Source organism: Pocillopora verrucosa, chromosome 7 (assembly GCF_036669915.1).
Source record: "Pocillopora verrucosa isolate sample1 chromosome 7, ASM3666991v2, whole genome shotgun sequence".
Lineage (NCBI taxonomy): Eukaryota > Metazoa > Cnidaria > Anthozoa > Scleractinia > Pocilloporidae > Pocillopora > Pocillopora verrucosa.
Genome location: NC_089318.1, coordinates 23900972 through 23918672, shown reverse-complemented (window position 1 = coordinate 23918672; position 17701 = coordinate 23900972). Strand labels below are relative to the sequence as shown.

The 17701-nt window shown below is 35.7% G+C and overlaps 2 protein-coding genes across 5 annotated transcripts; both read right to left on the bottom strand.

Annotated features, from left to right (window-relative positions):
* Positions 1-131: 131 nt before the first annotated feature.
* LOC131792030 (cation channel sperm-associated auxiliary subunit epsilon-like) lies at positions 132-13409 on the bottom strand. 4 transcript variants are annotated; one of them, XM_066169883.1, is made up of 25 exons: positions 13379-13409; positions 12940-13012; positions 12560-12677; positions 12216-12283; positions 11868-11903; positions 9381-9470; positions 8918-8998; positions 8646-8721; positions 8275-8370; positions 8013-8096; positions 7703-7782; positions 7539-7621; positions 6776-6851; positions 6474-6539; positions 6327-6374; positions 5835-5918; positions 5575-5624; positions 5012-5087; positions 4235-4333; positions 3448-3515; positions 3007-3106; positions 2661-2744; positions 2186-2340; positions 1585-1785; positions 132-1032 (listed from the first exon to the last, which is right to left on the bottom strand). In XM_066169883.1, exons 2-25 carry the CDS (start codon positions 12940-12942, stop codon positions 804-806), a joined length of 2151 nt encoding a protein of 716 aa, XP_066025980.1. In that variant the 5' UTR covers positions 12943-13012; positions 13379-13409; the 3' UTR covers positions 132-803. The 4 variants fall into 4 exon arrangements, with proteins under 4 accessions (XP_066025980.1, XP_066025981.1, XP_066025982.1 ...); XM_066169884.1 differs by lacking the exon at positions 13379-13409 and having other exon boundaries at positions 12560-12674; positions 12940-13004; XM_066169885.1 differs by lacking the exon at positions 132-1032 and having other exon boundaries at positions 1581-1785.
* Positions 13375-17587, bottom strand: LOC136282641 (cation channel sperm-associated auxiliary subunit epsilon-like). The gene is made up of 11 exons (XM_066170318.1): positions 17447-17587; positions 17307-17355; positions 16981-17057; positions 16378-16456; positions 15732-15808; positions 15232-15322; positions 15013-15143; positions 14459-14551; positions 13876-13945; positions 13749-13796; positions 13375-13413 (listed from the first exon to the last, which is right to left on the bottom strand). Exons 1-11 carry the CDS (start codon positions 17533-17535, stop codon positions 13375-13377), a joined length of 843 nt encoding a protein of 280 aa, XP_066026415.1. The 5' UTR covers positions 17536-17587.
* Between the last annotated feature and the right edge of the window lie 114 nt (positions 17588-17701).

The following is a 17701-nucleotide window of genomic DNA, read 5'->3' as shown; positions in this document are numbered from 1 at the left end:
ATCTACCTCTTATGTGGTATCACTCAAACCAGTGTCCCATATTAAGATGTTTTGCTTACTAAATAACGTAAAGTAAGACCCCGTATGTGCAGCTTAAATCAGTGCATACACCCATCATATAAACTACCCGTCGAATAAGCTCAGTAAGGCTTTAATTATTGTCTCTGTTTCCGTCAAGTACAACCATTTGAATAAACAAGGCTTAACAAAAACTGCTTAAATTTACCTTACCAATGACAAAAGCATCTATCTGTAATGCAACTGCAACCGTGAGAGTTGAGCTGTCAAACTAACGGTCAAAGCACGAATAATTAGCGTACGGTATTAAGGGATTTCAAGCGTACCGACTTGTTTCACTGAAATGAGTGCGCACCAGGGAAACGGTTTCTACGAAATCCGCCTGGAAAAACCAACTATAAGTCTTTACTTACATCCAATGCAGTCGATCACTGAGAATTGGTCCTTCATCGATTTTAGGTAAAAGCGAAGAGAAAACAAACGTTATTGAAGTTTGAGACACTTCCTTTTTATAGTTTATCAGGGCAAAATATGCAGGACTATTTTTGACGATGCATTACTAAACTGGCTGAAACAATTCAAGCGAAATGCTAAAACAATACCTGTAAGTCCTCTACATCAACGTATCGCTCTTGAGAACGAGAAAAAAAAATTTTTTTACGTGAATCGGTGACTTAGTAGTCCGCCATTCGACTACATCACTTTAAATTGAAGACGACTAGAGAGCTGCGGAACTCGAAAATTAGTCTTGTAGTCTAGATGTTAGATAAAAAGGAGCCTTTTTATCAGTTGTCTGTATGCAAAGACTTCCTGGATCTTAAAGAAGTGTGACTTGGTTCTGTAGACTCTGCAATTGGTTCAGCGAAAGTTTTAGCGGTTTCTGCCAGACATTCTTCTGGCAGTCGGTTGGTCATCAGCATGGCGGTGCCTGTGAAGCGACGTACACTATGGCTAGTTGAACGACGATGAGTCACCCCAGCACCATCTTCTTGCTGGAAAGTGGTAAAAAGACTCCTGCAAGAAATCAAACATACAAACAAACATTTGAAGAAAAACATTGACGTGTTGCGAAGTTTTGGAAGGACTTTCTCTACGTTTCTCGTTTCCCAGTTCATTCCTTGCTTTTCCTGGTTTTACCGCTTTTTCCTCGGAATCTTGAGCTTCCCGACCTATCCTTCAGTTTTCCAAGTCATGGTCGAATTCCCCTGTTTATCCTTAGTTTTAATCTTGGATTTCCTGAATTGTCACCGAGATTTTCAATTTTCATGGCATGAAATATCAAATATTTTTGCCACCACCCAAAAAGGGTATGGCGGTTCATCAAACCTGAGGGAAAGACGGAGGGGGGAGGGGGGAGGGGGGTAAACAAAGTGAGAGCTCGAGGTCATCACCAGTGCTATGGCTAATGCTTCTCCGAAATCCAAAAATACCGTTGTACTCGGTATTTGCAACGGATAAAGCTTTCCTGGATAACTTTGAGATGTCCTAATAGCTAGGAATAAAAATTCAAAAATGCAGAACTGAAAACAAAAAACAAAGAGTTAACACAATAAATTGTTCTGTTACTTGAGTTCCTGTAGTCTTTGCTGTTCCTGTTCATCTGCCTGATGTCTGTTCAGTGTCCGTTTAGTATACTTTGCGAAGTTTAGGTAAAGAAGCACTGTGCTAATGAGGGTCACCACAGCAACAGACGCAATTTGTGACAAGAAATTTTTCCCTTCCCTGTCTGTTACCTGTACCGAGAACCGTGAGGTCAGCTCACAGAAACTGTTGGAAAGCAAAAAACAAAAGTGAACTTTCGATATAAAAACATCAATGCATTGATCAAATGACACGAATAGAGACTGGCACTATCAGCTTCATAATGTGTTGCACCGGTTTTGTTGTAAAATTCAGTGACATCAGACCCGCACACAAACTTGTTTCCAAGTTGGGGAAAAGAGAATAATACTTATACTAAAAATACAATTCTGTTAAATATACATATAATTGATCATGAAGAGCTCTCGCCTGTATTCTTCCCCAACATTCTTTGCGTTAGTTTTCGTTGTTTGCTCACTCTTTAGAGATAAAAAATTAGGAATCGTCTAAAAACTGCAAAGTCATCATTACTTTCCAACAGATAATTGTCTTCATAATCCATGTTAATCCTTAAACTGTTTTTTACCTCAAGTGGTTTCCAACAACTCTGAGTTGGAAGTGAAAGCTTCCTGAACCTTGAAACACCAGCTGAGAGACTCCTGAGGAGTTAAGAATCTCATACGGTTGACTTCCATGAAACGTCTTGCCATCGTTACTGACCTCAAAACAACTTTGATATTTCTGGAACACAAAGACTGACACTCATCAACCCTCTTTGATGACAAGGACAATGCAAGATCCTTTTTTATCCCACACTTGTAAAAAACAAAAACAAAAGTAAAAACAAAAAACGGAAAGAAACATCTGTAACAAGATAAGCTTCTCATCTGATGTTTACGCTTTTAAAATAGAGATTGTACTTTTTACGAGCCAAATTATGAGAAAATCAAAGACAATTTTCTACCCATTCATTTTATTTTCTTTGCTTTAACATTAGTATTGTTGTAAGCAATTGTTCACTAACAAAGTTGCATAACACATAGCACACTATATAATCTTACATTTTGTGTCCAGATTCTGTTTAAATCCTCGGAGGTATTTTCCGAAAGTTTTCTCAACGTTTGGGCTTCAGATAAACACCTGACCTGTCACAACAAAAAAATTCAGCCTTAGTTAAATTCAGCCAAAGAAACTGACTTGTTCTAATTTACTCCGCTTAGGCTCAGACTATGAACTTAGTGATTGAGTTCGGTCAGGCCTGATGGGAAAATATTTGGCTTGAGGTCATAACATGCAGACCGTGTGTCATGAACGAGAATTTGCGAGAGTTTGAGAGTTTGAACTACAGTTTGCTAATTAGCCCTTGTGTTCGCTGCAATAGTTGTTACGTTGGTACATGATGTGTACCTCACTCATGGTTGCAGTGTATCCATAGTCTGTTCTGCCTGTTTCTTCCCAGACTACATAATCAGAGCGCACCTCTTCCACGAACTTGTCACCTTCGTATCTAACACAGCAAAACAGACAAAGGTAAGAACATTTTACGTTCCATTTCAGAATCAGTGAGTCCCATTCAGTACACGTCCTTTAAAACCTTTCCACGATAAAGCTATGCTAACACGTCGAGCCTTTTTCATGAATCTTTGGTTACAATTTTTGTACAATAACGATGCATTACCATGCAGATGACAAAGTAGAATTTGAAAATTGTCAAGTTAACAATTGGTGATTGGTTACAGAGAAAAGAACGAAATTTCACCTTCGATTTGACTTATTTCGATGGACCCACTGGCTCCATTAAGCAGGCATTTAAATACGTGAAATTGAAGTCAAAAGATATAAACTTACAGATCTACCACTAGCCTGATATTTCCATAAATGGCAGCATTCAAACGGCAGGGATTTTGGCCATAATCCTTAAATATTGAAGTATCTTCTGTCAGTATAACTTGTGGCCAACAAACATCCCCGTTAGGGAAATCTGTCAAAATGCTTGCTGCTTACTGGGTTAAACAAGGGAAGCCACGGAAAGAAGCAATACTCCTTATCGTGGGCAGCTCTTATACATCCGTTTAGTTTATCTTTAATGTTAACTAACCACATCGTTAAATGATGCATAGCTCATGGAAATTCCTTAACAGAAGGGTCTGCCCGGAAATTTTCTCAGTTTTTTGCCTACTTGTTTATCTTTTGTCTTAGAGGAACTTAATTAAAGTTTGAAATAAAAACATAAGACCCTGTGCTCATTTAGGTGCAGCACCTTGTAGTAACATCAAAATTAACTCTATAAACGAGTATTTGCTAAATTCACATTTCCAATACTATTTCGTAATCTGCTCTGATAATTTTTCTCTGTTAAATCTTACCAGGAAATGAACGCTATTTCTAAACTCTAAACAAGAGGGAAAAAAAAACAATATATTGCCTAACTCGTTTAGGAAAAATGATTTTCAAAGGCACATCCCTGACGAGCTCCAGCTTTGAAACCAGAGCCACCATTTTTTTGGTGTGCACTTGCCGATTTCCATAAATTAATGGAAGAAAAGGATGCACAGTTCAATACTTGGAAAGAAAAGGGGAATGAAATTTATCCTCTCTTGTAAGAAACGACTTAAACATAAATTGTTTACCATACCGTGGATAAGGGTGGTGCAGACTCCACACCAGTTGATGAAGTACAGTTCCTTATCACAATGCTCTTGAGTGGCGGACACCCAACATGAATATGTAGCACCTGTGCTTAACAGTAGGTTAGAGCCAATGCTTCTTACAATACTACTACAAACTTATGTTGCCAAACGCTTCAGGAAATATTCCCTTGCTTCAGGGTTATCTTTTGGAGTGACCGTCAGGGTTAGAGTTGTCAAGAAAATGTCTGCTGTGTTGTCAATGATTATGACTAACGTTTAAAATGCATGCAGAAGTCATCATGACCTGAGTCAAATAATGAAAAGTGATGACTCGGTGTAGAGGAAAGTGACTGGTTAGTTTTGCCATGATTTTATGACGCTCACTGTAGTGCTTGTCAGATTTGATTGATCGGTTTGAATGCGTCGGTAAGGTGAAGTGATTCCCTCTCGGTCATGACTTGTTTTAATGTAATACGTGCTTTGTAAGGCACCAATAGCTGTTGACATGGAATGGTGGAGGCTGGATTTTCTCTTTTTTCAGAAATACCCTTCCTCGTTTTAGACTCTGAGGTCATTTTCTTTAATTTTTCAATTATTTTCTTCAGGTCCCAGGACATATCAGTTATTTAGAACCAAAATGAATCAATGCCTAACAATTACTGTCCACCTTAAAACCACCAGAAGCCATTTTTAAACCAGCTTAGACACCTTTAAATACACAAAGATATGGAATTAATTGCACAACTCATTTTGAACAGAAGCTTTGGAACATGTGGCAATACCTGGAGACTATTTTCACAGGACAATTCTCCAACCTTTGGCAAAAGCTGGACAGCAACTGCAGTTGATATGTAGGAGCTAGGATCAGTGAAAAGAAAAAACATTGAGAAATCAAATAATATATAGATTTAGCCAAGTCTAAAAGCGGAGCTCGCACTTTTTTTTCCGCACGTCTCAAGGGCACAACGCCTTGCCCCGGCCAGGACTAGACCCCGGGTTGTCCGACTCGGAGCTCAGTGCAGTGACCACTGGACTACTGGACAAAGCCGTGTTGTTGGCGTGCCCGCAGTACAGTTGACCACGCATGTTAAAAGTAGCACCTTGTATGGTTGTACATCCAAATTTTTTCGGCTTGCTGGGTTACTACTATTTTGTATAATTATGGGGCTACGCTCTGCGAGCTCTGCTATAAATCTAAAAAAATTTAATCAATTAAAATTACAAATACTAAAAGGGAAAAGGTTAAATCAACCCTAATTGACATTAAAAAAAAGTAAAAGAAAAATCAAAATAACATATAACTGCAAAAGTAGAAAGCTTATAAAAACTGAAACCAACCACATACTTTTTTTGCACTGAAGTTCCATTTCTAAAGTTGTATCTGAATGTAAAAGTCTACAATAGAGAAAAAAAAAGTAAAAGAGACTTGACAATGGTACAGTTATTTTTTTGATGAGATCTTTTCATAATTAACTAAATGTTAACTAAATGAATCATTTGAAGATCTTGTTCAGGTGACAATTGAAATATCAAAAGTAAATAGCATGGCATGAAGTGGCAAATAAAGGGTGAACATTGTTGTGCATAAATAGCTTCTGTTGTCACCTTATTCAGTGTCACAAGTCCCTTATAGTGTTCCACATGATCTTCACTGGTAATTTGGAGAACATCAACACTGGAGATTTCCAGCTATATTGAATTTGTAAATATTAAACAGATCAGTGGGTGCAAAAGAGGGGAAAGGACACTAAAACACATAAAAGTTCCCTAATGGACTCCTCTACAAGTCCTATTTAGTTGAATACAACAGTTACTGGAGATGATTCAGAGTGAAAATTACTGAAAACTTTATGCTTAAAAGTAGACATGGCCAAAGATAGACATTTGTGACTCCACTGTCGTCAATTTTTTTTCTTAAAGGGTCAATTGATACTCATCTTAAGTCACCAATTTTTCTCAATCAATTATATAAACTTTTTTGAGTAAGCCCAAGTCATCTGCCTCAAGGTGAGTCCTTACATGTAAGTTCCCTTAGCAATTTCTGCTTTAACATTTCTTCCCCCAAAGATCAGTACTTATTAACTGAGCAAATCATACCCTGACATCATTAGGTTCTGTCCTGGGATAAATAAGAACTGCCCAGACCTGAATGAAAACAACCTGGAGTCATTGATCAGTTGGTAAAATTGTCCATTTACTTGTGGTAAGTGAGACTGAAAAATATGATTTAAATAAGTCACCAACCTTTGTTTCATCTCCCTTGTCCATGAAATACAACTCTGGACTGACACTAGTAGTGAATTTTAAATACTGTAATAAAAACATAGTCAATAACAGTTATGGTAGTTATACAGCATTATGGATTTAGGCCAAATCTTTAGCTTTAAGCCCATACTTTATTCCAACTTTCATAACTGTCTGCTATTGCTGTTTACTTTTAGGGTTCATCTTGTTTCTTATTATCCACAAGTCAAAAATGATGTGTTATATTAGGTGATCAAAACAATAATTTTTACACATAATTGCTTGTAAATCTGCATCCTTACAGGACATGATTTTTGTGGGAATACTGCATTCAATACTTCATTTGCCAGAGGCAGCTTTCTTGTTTTAACTATGCCCCTGAAAAGGATAGGAAGCATGATTTAATTTAATTTATTTACTAACAATAAAAGAATTATTAATTACAATCTAATGAATAGTCTGGATGGAAATGAAATGAAAATAATAAAGGCCAAAGAATAATACATTAGAGAGAACAACCAATGAAAAATGACATCACTAGTAAATAAGTTCTGGTAATCATTCAACTTCATCACCTGACACAGACAACAGGAACAAGTAGTAATGGATACACTACACTCTGTCAACAACAACTTAAATAAAAGTGATATTATTGATGACTGTAAATGTTAGGTCTCCTGTGCACTTGGCCCAGTCTCTGCCAAGGTTTTGTCATTTGACACTAGGCCAAACCTCGGCACACATGTGTTTTAATCACTTGTTATTTCCGCCTTTATTTTTTGTATGAGGATCTGTTTAACTTAAGAATCACATCATAGAAATAGAACATTACAGAACCATAACAGATATTGTAGCAATTTTCAAGGTTATGGAGAAGGACACTTGCTTATTTGTATGGATTTCTCATACGTTATTTTATTTGAACAATATGCTTGGCGCGGTTAATCAGATTGAATAATATGTGGAATTGACAATGAATTGCCATGGCAACTACACCAATCCAACATCAGAGTATGATTATACTTAACAACACAAACTGCCAAAAGTGTTTGTTCAAAGACATACCCATTGCTTGTAATCAGCAGCAAAGAACTGAATATATCAAACATCACTGTAAAATTTGAAGATGGGTCTTCTCCTAGAAAAATCTGGTAAAAAATAAATTGAAACTGGATAAGAAAGTTGCACAAAGGCAGTAAAATATCAAAACAGAAATAGTTAACACTTACCTCAACCACATGTTCAACAAATGCTCTTCCATAAAATAACCTTTTGTTTGAAAACTGCACAGCAAAATCTCCATTTCCACCTGAAAATCATTTGAATTTAATAAGTATTGATTGCTGTTTCACTTAAAACCCCATTGATATTAGTTGTAAACATGTTAGCAGTAAATGAGAACACAATTGGCCTAACCAACAATGTTTTTCTTCCATAACCGTTATGCACAACAGTTAATGTAATAAGTAATAGTAATTAAGAAACATATTGCCCTAAAAAAAAAAAAAGGAAAAAAAAAAAACACCCAAGAGTTCATACCTGTTATCAAAGACACTATAGTTTCATTGACATTAAGAGCAAAGTCAGAGAGATGTTCTTGTCTCTTCACCTTAAAAACACTCCCTGGAATCAGTTGAAATAAGGATGGCAAAAAAATTTTCAGTAATAATAATAGTAGCATCTGCCTGACCTAAAAGTTTTAGAAGCTGATGTGCTGATGATGCAAAATAATTGTTATATTTGCCAATGTTATTTTTGTCAATGACTTCTAGTTAATGATATCAATTATCCAGTAAATAACCTGTTCCATTAAGTCTTCCAAAAGCAAACAATTTCTGACCCCAAGCAATCAAATACTGTGTACTTGGAGGAATAAATGAGAAATGGCTTGGGGGATCTGTTGAAGGAATAATAAAAGAATGATTAATTGAACAAGACTGTCTTAAAATACTCTGAATTGAAGGCAGGTAAATGGAAACATGTTCGTTACTGCAACAGTTACTTTTCATTTGTCGTGGAATTAAGCAGGCTCCTTTTAGATATTAGGTGGTAGTTTTTAGTAGAATTAGTTTTAATTAGTGTATCCTGTAAGTGCACCAAAAGCTTCTTAAATTGATCAAAATTAGAGGAAGAAATTCAAAGTGAGAATTACATTTTTCCTTACAACTGTACCTCGACTAAAACCAGAAAGTGTAAGTTCCTCTTGTATCCAGGCATCCTCCATAAAGTCATACTGCATGAACATTGTCTAAAACATGCAAAGAAAACTCTGCTGTCTCTTTTGCTTAAAACACTAAAGTACGCAAATCAAGGGTAATCCAAGCTGGTCAAGAGTAAGTATTAATTAAACAAGCACGGGTTGAAGAGAATGAGGTAAAATGACAGAAAAAAAAATATTTTAAATGTCCTCGCAATCAAAATTATTGTTAGGACAGTAATATTACCTTTTCCAGGTTTTGATAACTTGTGGTATTTACCAGGAAAGTTGCAACAGGGAAAAAACAATGTAGTTCAACATGCAGCACCTGAAAAACAGAAAGTCAGTAATGAACACATTCAAAGTGACACTTTTTCAACCAACTCAAAGGCAGTTTGGGTCAGGTTTAGTGAATTTTCAGACCAGAGCATGTAAAGAGCATCACACTAAATTGGAATTATATTGGACTTCGAATGAGAAACTACACAAACCAAGAAATATTATTGTTTTGATATGCTGAGGCTAAAAAAAGTTCTTAACGTAATGAAAGGAGAACATTTCAGGCCACACCTTCAACATTCTTACAAGTTCAACTTAAAATATTTAATTTTCATATGTTGTTAACATATAGTGATCTCGTTTAAAGCAATCAAGATAGACAAAGAGTGCTAGACAATCAGACAAAGACTGCTAGAATGAAATTTACATACAGATATAACAGAGAAGCTCTGTGTAGGAAACAGAAGTTGCTGAAAGGAAACCCCACTGTTTTTTGAAAGGTAAATCCTATTGCCACTACTCTGCAAAAGTTACAACAATTACAAGTTAAAAAGATTATTCAGAAGCCAAAATGACTGCATTAAATGTGTTCTAAAATTTTTACATAAACAGTATAATCGTGAGACACAATTTAATTTAATTTAATAATAAGTTCTTATATAGCGCATTAAAATTGAACTCTATGCGCTTTACAATTACAAATTAACAAAATTTCGATAAAAATCCTATACATGCAATTCGCTACTCTATCTAAACTAATGAATTATTACGTGTTATGCATATATTGACAACGTACGATATCAAATAATCTGGTGGCTTAATTTTTGAAAAGATAAGTTTTCAATAAGCGTTTAAAGGAGTCAACAGATTCGGCGTTTTTTATGCATTCAGGTAGTTGGTTCCACAAATACGGTGCTGCGTAGGAGAATGCTCTTTGCCCATACGTTTTAGTTCGAATTGTTGGGACCTCAAGTAGATTCATATTTGATGAACGGAGGTTTCGTGCTGGAATATATCGACTAAGAAGTTCAACAAGATAGGTTGGAGCCATGTCATTTAGTGCTTTGTATGTTATCAACAGTATCTTGAATTGAATTCGTTTTGTGACCGGGAGCCAATGAAGTTTCATAAGTATAGGTGTTATACTGTCTCTTGATTTGGCACCGACTAACAAGCGGGCAGCTGTGTTTTGGATCCGTTGGAATTTTTCGATGTCACAAATCGGTAGACCGTACAATAGGCTATTACAATAATCAAGTCTCGATGAGATAAAGGCGTGTATCAATCTTTCATTTTGCTGCGTCGAGAGGTATTTACGAACGCGACCAATATTTCTGATTGCTAGAGACGACGATTTACAGATGGAATTTATATGCGAGCGTAAGTTCATCACAGAATCAAGCATGACGCCTAGGTCTCGGACAGTATTAGATAAATTAATGATATCATCTCCAATATTGATATTACAGAAAGGAGGATTTTTTGAGAAGCGTGAGAGGAAATGAATGATTTCTGTTTTTGAAGGGTTGCACTGCAATCTGTTTTTCTTGGCCCACTCCATGATTGCATTAACACATGATTTCAATCTTTCCATGCCTAGCATTCTGTCAGAGGAGTTTATCTTTATGTAAAGTTGCGAATCATCGGCATATATCATACAGTTTAGGCCATGTTCAGCAACAATGTCTTCTGTAGGCGAGGTATACATTAGAAAGAGTAGTGGACCAAGTACTGATCCCTGGGGTACGCCGTAGGAGATATGTCGAGGCTTAGAGATGGAGTGTTTGATCTTCACTGACTGAACACGATGTTCTAGGTATGATTTGAACCATTTTAGTGCGATACCTCTAAATCCGAAACGTTTCTCCATTCTTTCAAGTAATATGTTATGGTCGATCGTGTCGAACGCAGCGGAAAGGTCTAGCAAAACAAGTACTACTTCTTCTTTTTGATCTACAGCTCTTAGGATGTCATTTGAGACTTTTATTAAAGCAGTTTCAGTGGAGTAGTATTTGCGGTATGCTGACTGCATCGCTGGAAATAACTGGTTCTCGGCCATAAATCTGTATATTTGATTTGCGACCACCCTTTCGATTGTTTTTGAGAGAAAAGATAGATTTGCAATCGGTCTGTAATTTGAGAGACAGTTCGGGTCCAATGAAGGCTTCTTTAAAGATGGACATACCAGGGATTGTTTTAACTGATCAGGAAATTCTCCGTTAGCCATGGAGGCGTTGATAATCTTGGTTATAATTGGCGTCAAGTGTGGAATTGACTTTAGAATTCGTGTTGGAATGGGATCCAGTTGACAAGACTTAGTTGGAGATTGAACAATAAGTTTGTGAACAATATCAGCAGATACAGGTTGAAAAGTTTGGAACGACGAGGTGACTGGATAATTGACGTTGATGTCGGGTGCTTGGGCAGTATGGGAGTCCAAATCCGATCTTATTTTCTCAATTTTTTTGATAAAAAAATCGTTGAACGTTTCGGTCAATGTATCCAATGAATCATTATTAGGGAGTGCAGCAATGTTCTTCGATAAGAATAGGCGAGATACCATCTTGAATAGTTGTGATTGGTCAGAGGAGCTGATCAGAGTCCGATAATAGTTTGTCTTTGTCGCTGTTAGAAGATCATTGTAGTGTTTGCAGGAATCAATAAATATTTCTTGGTGAATTTGAAGACCAGATGAAATATATCTTCTTTCATGACGACGTTTGTCTTGTTTAGCCTTACGAAGTTCATCAGTATACCAAGGAGAATGCGGTCGCAGAGTGACCCATCTCTCGTTCACAGGAGCATGTTGATCAAAGATAGACGAGAGATTAGTATTATATTGTGTAGTCAGCTCAGTTACACAAGACTGTGGATTAGTAATGAGATTAGTAAAGTAAAAGCGCATTTAGGAGACCAACCTCATTTGACCATCCCAAAACCAAATTCTTCATGATCTAAAAAAGGGAAGTAAAGGAAATCAAGTAGAGAAAATAACAGTAAAGGGAGGTCAGGGAAAAGATAATGTTGCTGCTGAAATTTGTGCTAATTAAATACAGTTCATATGTGTACAAAGGAAAATTTAAACTGCACTCAGTAATGATGATACCAGATTAATGAAACAATTCTATATAAGAGTACCGAAAAGAAAACGATTTAACTTGTTAACTTGTGATATCTCTTTATCACTTATTTAATAAATGCATACTTAGCCTCATAGTTTTTGGACAGCCCTTATATAAAAACCTTGTAATCCAGTGTTTCCATACCTCACTGTTTGCACCTTCAAAACATATCTTGTGTGATGCCAGACCAGTCAACCCAAAATTTGGTAATCCTGTGGTTTGAACAAAGGGAAAAAGTCAGATGACATAGCATTCTACTGAATACCTAGCCTAATGAATGTCTAGTATTGAGGAAAAAAGCTTACCATACAATTCTCATTTCCAGGCACTGACATATGACACAATTTGGGCAGGAAGTGTGTCAAGAGTCTTGAGACAGTTAAAGACATAAAACAAATAATTTATAAATACACTGTTTATGGCAAATTGTTGACATTTATTTCTCTAAGGACTTATTAAAGAGTTAAATTCATTTTGAGTTATCCTACCCAATGGATTGCCCCAAGTTTGTCCTGTTCCATTAAATATGAGAAGTTGTCCTGACTCTAAGAGTACCAAAAGGTTTTCTGCCGAAAACAGAGCCAGCTTGACAATTGCTTCAGACTGCTAAACACAAGTAAAGTGCAAAGACAATCACACCATAAATATATCAAAAATTTCAAATCAATTCATGAATATATATAGCTATATAGGAGGTTCATGTAGACTTTTTATTGTCTTACAATATAGCCACCTACAAATAGTCTGCTAATTGAGGACATTCAAATAAACATGAAGTCAAAAACAGATTTAAGGTAGAGAGATAATATCTTTAGAATCTAAAATGGAAGAATACATGATCATGATTAACAACTAAGAAAAAGCATACCATTAGTGCAGTGGATGGCACCTTCAGTTTGATAGCAGTAGCAAAATTGTCTTGGGTGAGAAGAAATTCTGAGCTGAAATCAGAAAACAATTGGAAAAAAAATCAGACTCAAACTGCCAAGTTATCTAATCACATAACTTAAACATATAAACCTGCGCAATAATCATGACTCTTAATTTCAAATTAAATTGGTGGTTGTGACGCGAGTGTCAAAATAAACTTGGGTAGAACTCAAACAGAACAAATTTTCTCCAGTTCCATGCAGGAATAAGAAGCATAACAGTAGCCATTGGAATACCTGATGCACATTACATTTTCAGATGGCAAGATCAAATTTATCCATTCAATAGCAGTATCCTTGACTGCACCTGTTTTATTTTTTTCTCAAGCTACTTTCCTTTTTTCATTTCACATGCACTAGTTATACAAAGCCATTCACCTTATTAGGACGGCAACATGAGGAGCACATGGATCCTACAATAAATGAAATTTACCTTCAGAAAAATAAACACACAACTTTAAGCAAAACAAAAGCGAAATAAAAGACAAAAGAGAGGATACATGTATTAACACAGTAGACTAAAAATCACCAAAAAATGCAATGTAAGGGTTTAAATTATAATAAACTGTAATTTTAAAATTACAAGTTATAATCAGTAACAACTATTCATTCAAGATTTTTTAATATAAAAGACAGAGAGTAGCATATTGACAAGCATATCCAAAGTTTTCACCTTCTCAAAACAATTCAGTCAGAGCTGATTTATACAAAATTATATTCAACAAATAATGAAAACTAATTTTCTTGCCTGAACAATGAAAGGCTGTTCGGAACCTTTTCCTCCTTTCAAGACCTCCTGTGAATGAACCATAGTGTTGAAGAAATGTCTACAAGAAGTAATCTTTAAGAAAAGTCTCATTTCTTCATTTTTTTACCTCTGCTTGGTTTGGAATGCTACCAGCAGGAAAGTCAAACTTGGTTATCAGCAATTGTACAAAGCTTTTCCTGCAGAGATTTATTAAACATGTGAAATTAAGTCTTGTTATTAAGTATAAAAATCTATAGAACAAACTGTACTGAGCTCCAGTAATAAAAACTATAAAATTGATAAAATCTCAAAATTGGAAAAGTATAGAAAAAATGTCATCACATGTTACAATTACCATCATAATAATTGTGTGTTGCTAAGATTAATTAAATGTTTAAGACTCAAGGCAGTTTTGAATGTGATTTTCAAGTCGGATTTTGACTTTGAATGCAAAGTGCCTGATCTGCTTGTGTCTTACCAATAGTTGTAAAGTCATTACTGAATGAATATTATTTACCCTTTTACTCCCTTTGACTTAAAGATATATCATCCAACAAATAAGTGATGAAAATTAAGGGAAAATGAAGAAGAATAATGAATAGAGAAGTATAAAGTTAAACATGATTGTGAGATGAATAACAAGATCATGATCTTGAAGGAAAACATGCAACAATTACATGATCTTAAGAGGTTAGCAGTTAAAAGCCAACCTGATAAAGCGATCATGAAGAGCAACTGACTGTCCATCTAGCTCGAAACTCATCTGATGATCAATTGCACTGTTTACAGAGAACTTCCAGTAGCTACAACAAATGTAATAAAAAACAGATTCTGAATATTTTGATATGCAGACAAAGATATGACCTAATTCCCTAGTGGTGATTTGAAAAAAACTATTCTTACTAATAAGAACAATGTAATATACACAATTTCTCTCATGCCTGTGAGCTGATTTATAAAAAATTACAGCAGCACCACCTTCAAGCAATCAACATTTACCTCATAATGAACCATTCAGCATAAAGATTACAGTTTAAAGCTGAAGAACAAATTTATAATTGTAATGAGACCTTTTTTCCCAAAAATTTCAGAGAGATAACTGGTTACCTGTTTAACTAACAAGGAATTGAAAAACAAAATAAGTTACTTCAATAGTTTGTATGACAGTATAGCAGTTGTCTTATGGCAATGTTAAGTCAGTGCATGTATAAGGTATTGTGCTGAAAATGATTTACACATGTCTTTAGTGCTATTGATGCTTTACCCATGTGTTGCATTAAATGACTGACGGTCAATCTGTAACTCATCCCAGTCAATAAACCTGTGACCCATTTTCAGTTTCACAGATGGCCTTTGCCCAAGTTGGAAAAAAACTCTTGTAAGCTCCTTTGAATACTGGAAAAAAGAAATAAAACAAATCTAGTTTCAATGACTGTGAAAGTTCCTAAATGCAAATTGGAACACTATTAAGAGTCAGACTAACTTGAGAAGGAAACAAAACTGTTCTGTTCTTCTCAAACTCAGAGGTATGCTTTGGGTCAATAATCCATAGCTTGAACTCTTCTTGACTTCCACTGTTAAGAAAAAAATCAGCCAGCATTTTCAGTTTTTTTTCTTGCCCCTGGAAGTGTTTAATTAAGTACAAGAAGTTATCTGGAAATTAATCATTTAGTTCCATTTGGTTTAGTTACACTTTTCTCTATAAATGGTCTAGAATAGAAAACCTCCTCTACCTTGACAATGAGATGTGCCACAGAACTAACTGAAGTTTAATTGTTCTATTTTTCCCTTGCTTTCATTTATTTCTATTTATTTACTTTGAGTTCTCATTTTTTCCTTGTGATGTAGTGACTGTTTTGATAGCTTTTGCTTTGGTCTTGTACCAATCTCTCAATTCAAAAACATGTTAATTACCAATATGTCTGATTTTTTTGTCCATTGCACTGTTATAAACCACACACTCTCTTTGAAAACCATACTCACTTTTGCTGTTGTCTGTTGTAACCAAGGTACCACTCATAGTAAAATGGACTGAGTACCACATTGATGTGCCTCACACTCTACACAAACAAACAAACAAACAAAACATCACTTAACACAAAAAAATGTTACAGTCATTTGGAATCAACTTTGCCTAAGTTGTACCTTTTCATTTTTAAATATTACCTCATTGGTAAGTTTGTCTAATGATGGATCTAGAAGCTTTAATTTGGGCTCATCAGCAATATTTTTGTTTTTTTTCTTGGGCCTCGAAACAAATTGCCTTCCTGTCTTTAGAGCTCAGGGCTTGGTTGTTTGAAGTCTGATTAGCGCTAACCCAGGGTTAAAATTAATTCAGGTTTCTTCATGTCTATGTTCAAAAGCCTTTTATGTTAGCAAGGTGGTGAAATACAGTGGAATACCAACACTCCTGAATGTCTAAACAAGCTATCTAAACCAGGATCAGCTCTGGTTGTAAGGAGCCAGTAGGGTTAGAGGAAATGGCTTCAGCAAATAACATGAATGTACTCTCTATACTTTTGTGCGATGTATGAGAAGACTGTAATCAAATTATTTAATACACAGTCTCTCTAACCCAAAAAACAAAAGACAAACAAACAAGCTATCAAAGCCATCTACAATAACTAACCTGGTTATCAGAGTTTCTTGTGATAGGACCAATAGGATGAAATCCTGGCTTTGGACAATGCAGAATAGCACTGATAAAACTAAAAACACAGAGTGTTTTTTTTCCAGATAAAATTACAGTGAAACCTGAACTAAACAGTCCAGACCTACACATCAACCCTTCCAGGTTTCCATGTATGTCTAATACAAGCTGTACTGAACTGCACTAAGACAAAAAGCTCATCTTTCAGCCCATCACAGCATCAACCATACAACTGATTGGCTACTTTGTTGACTCAAATATTTCAAGACTTCTTCTTATTATGTATGAGCACTGATCACTATAAAAAAGACTTGTCTGCAAGTAAGATTGTGACAAAGTTTTCATCATTAAATTTGTGGACCAAGCTGCCTTATCAATACATCTGCCTCTTACAACCTAAAACATTTAGAATAGGACTGCAATTTTGAAACCGTACCACTTTCCATTATAAATATAAAAAAAAAACAAACCTTCAAGGGCTCAATTTAAGTGAGGACTAATTTAGGTGACTGTTTACTAGGAGGTCTGCTAAATTCAGGATTTATTTCGTTAGATGCAAAATCTATAAATTCTTTGGCTTACCTCTTGTTCTTGAGAGAACACTCCATAGGGTAACACCATTCAACCTCTTCACCGGCTTCTAAATGTTCCACAAATATCTACCGCAAAAAAGGAAAGACTATTTGCTTGACCAATTGGCAATAACAAATCAACCCACAAACAAATGCTGGTGGAAGTTCATAGATAACTGTTTGATAAAAAAGGTCATGATCACTTTGGACGCAAAGAAACCAACATGTACACATGAGCTTCTTTCATTAAAACAAATCTAGCAGAACTGTAAGGCTCTAAGATTTTGGTTTTCGCAAAAAAAAGGTTTATTCACAGAGCTATCTGACCTTACTTACCGTATGACGTGTAGTAAACAAAGTCCCATCACCTTCTCTGGTTGAGTATCTTTTTCGATTTTGAAACGAGAAGATGAAAACTACATAAGCTAAATTTGTAATGACTATTCCGTTGTTGAAATCTCTAAACGGCAACTCACCGCCATATCTCCTCGCTAGAAATATTGAGCAGCCAGAAAAAGATGATGACCTGAACAATGTTGAGCACAAACGTAGCGAAAACGATCATTCTTCAGGGAATTGGATCAAAAAAGAAGAAAGACGAAGTTACACAATTCTTGCGCCTTCATCACTTCGCACCATTTAGAAATAATAATTCGTCCCCAGACCGTCCTCGAGTATAGAGAAACAAAAGTCTCCAAGTAAGTAGAGCGTAAGGTGAGGAGAAATGGAGC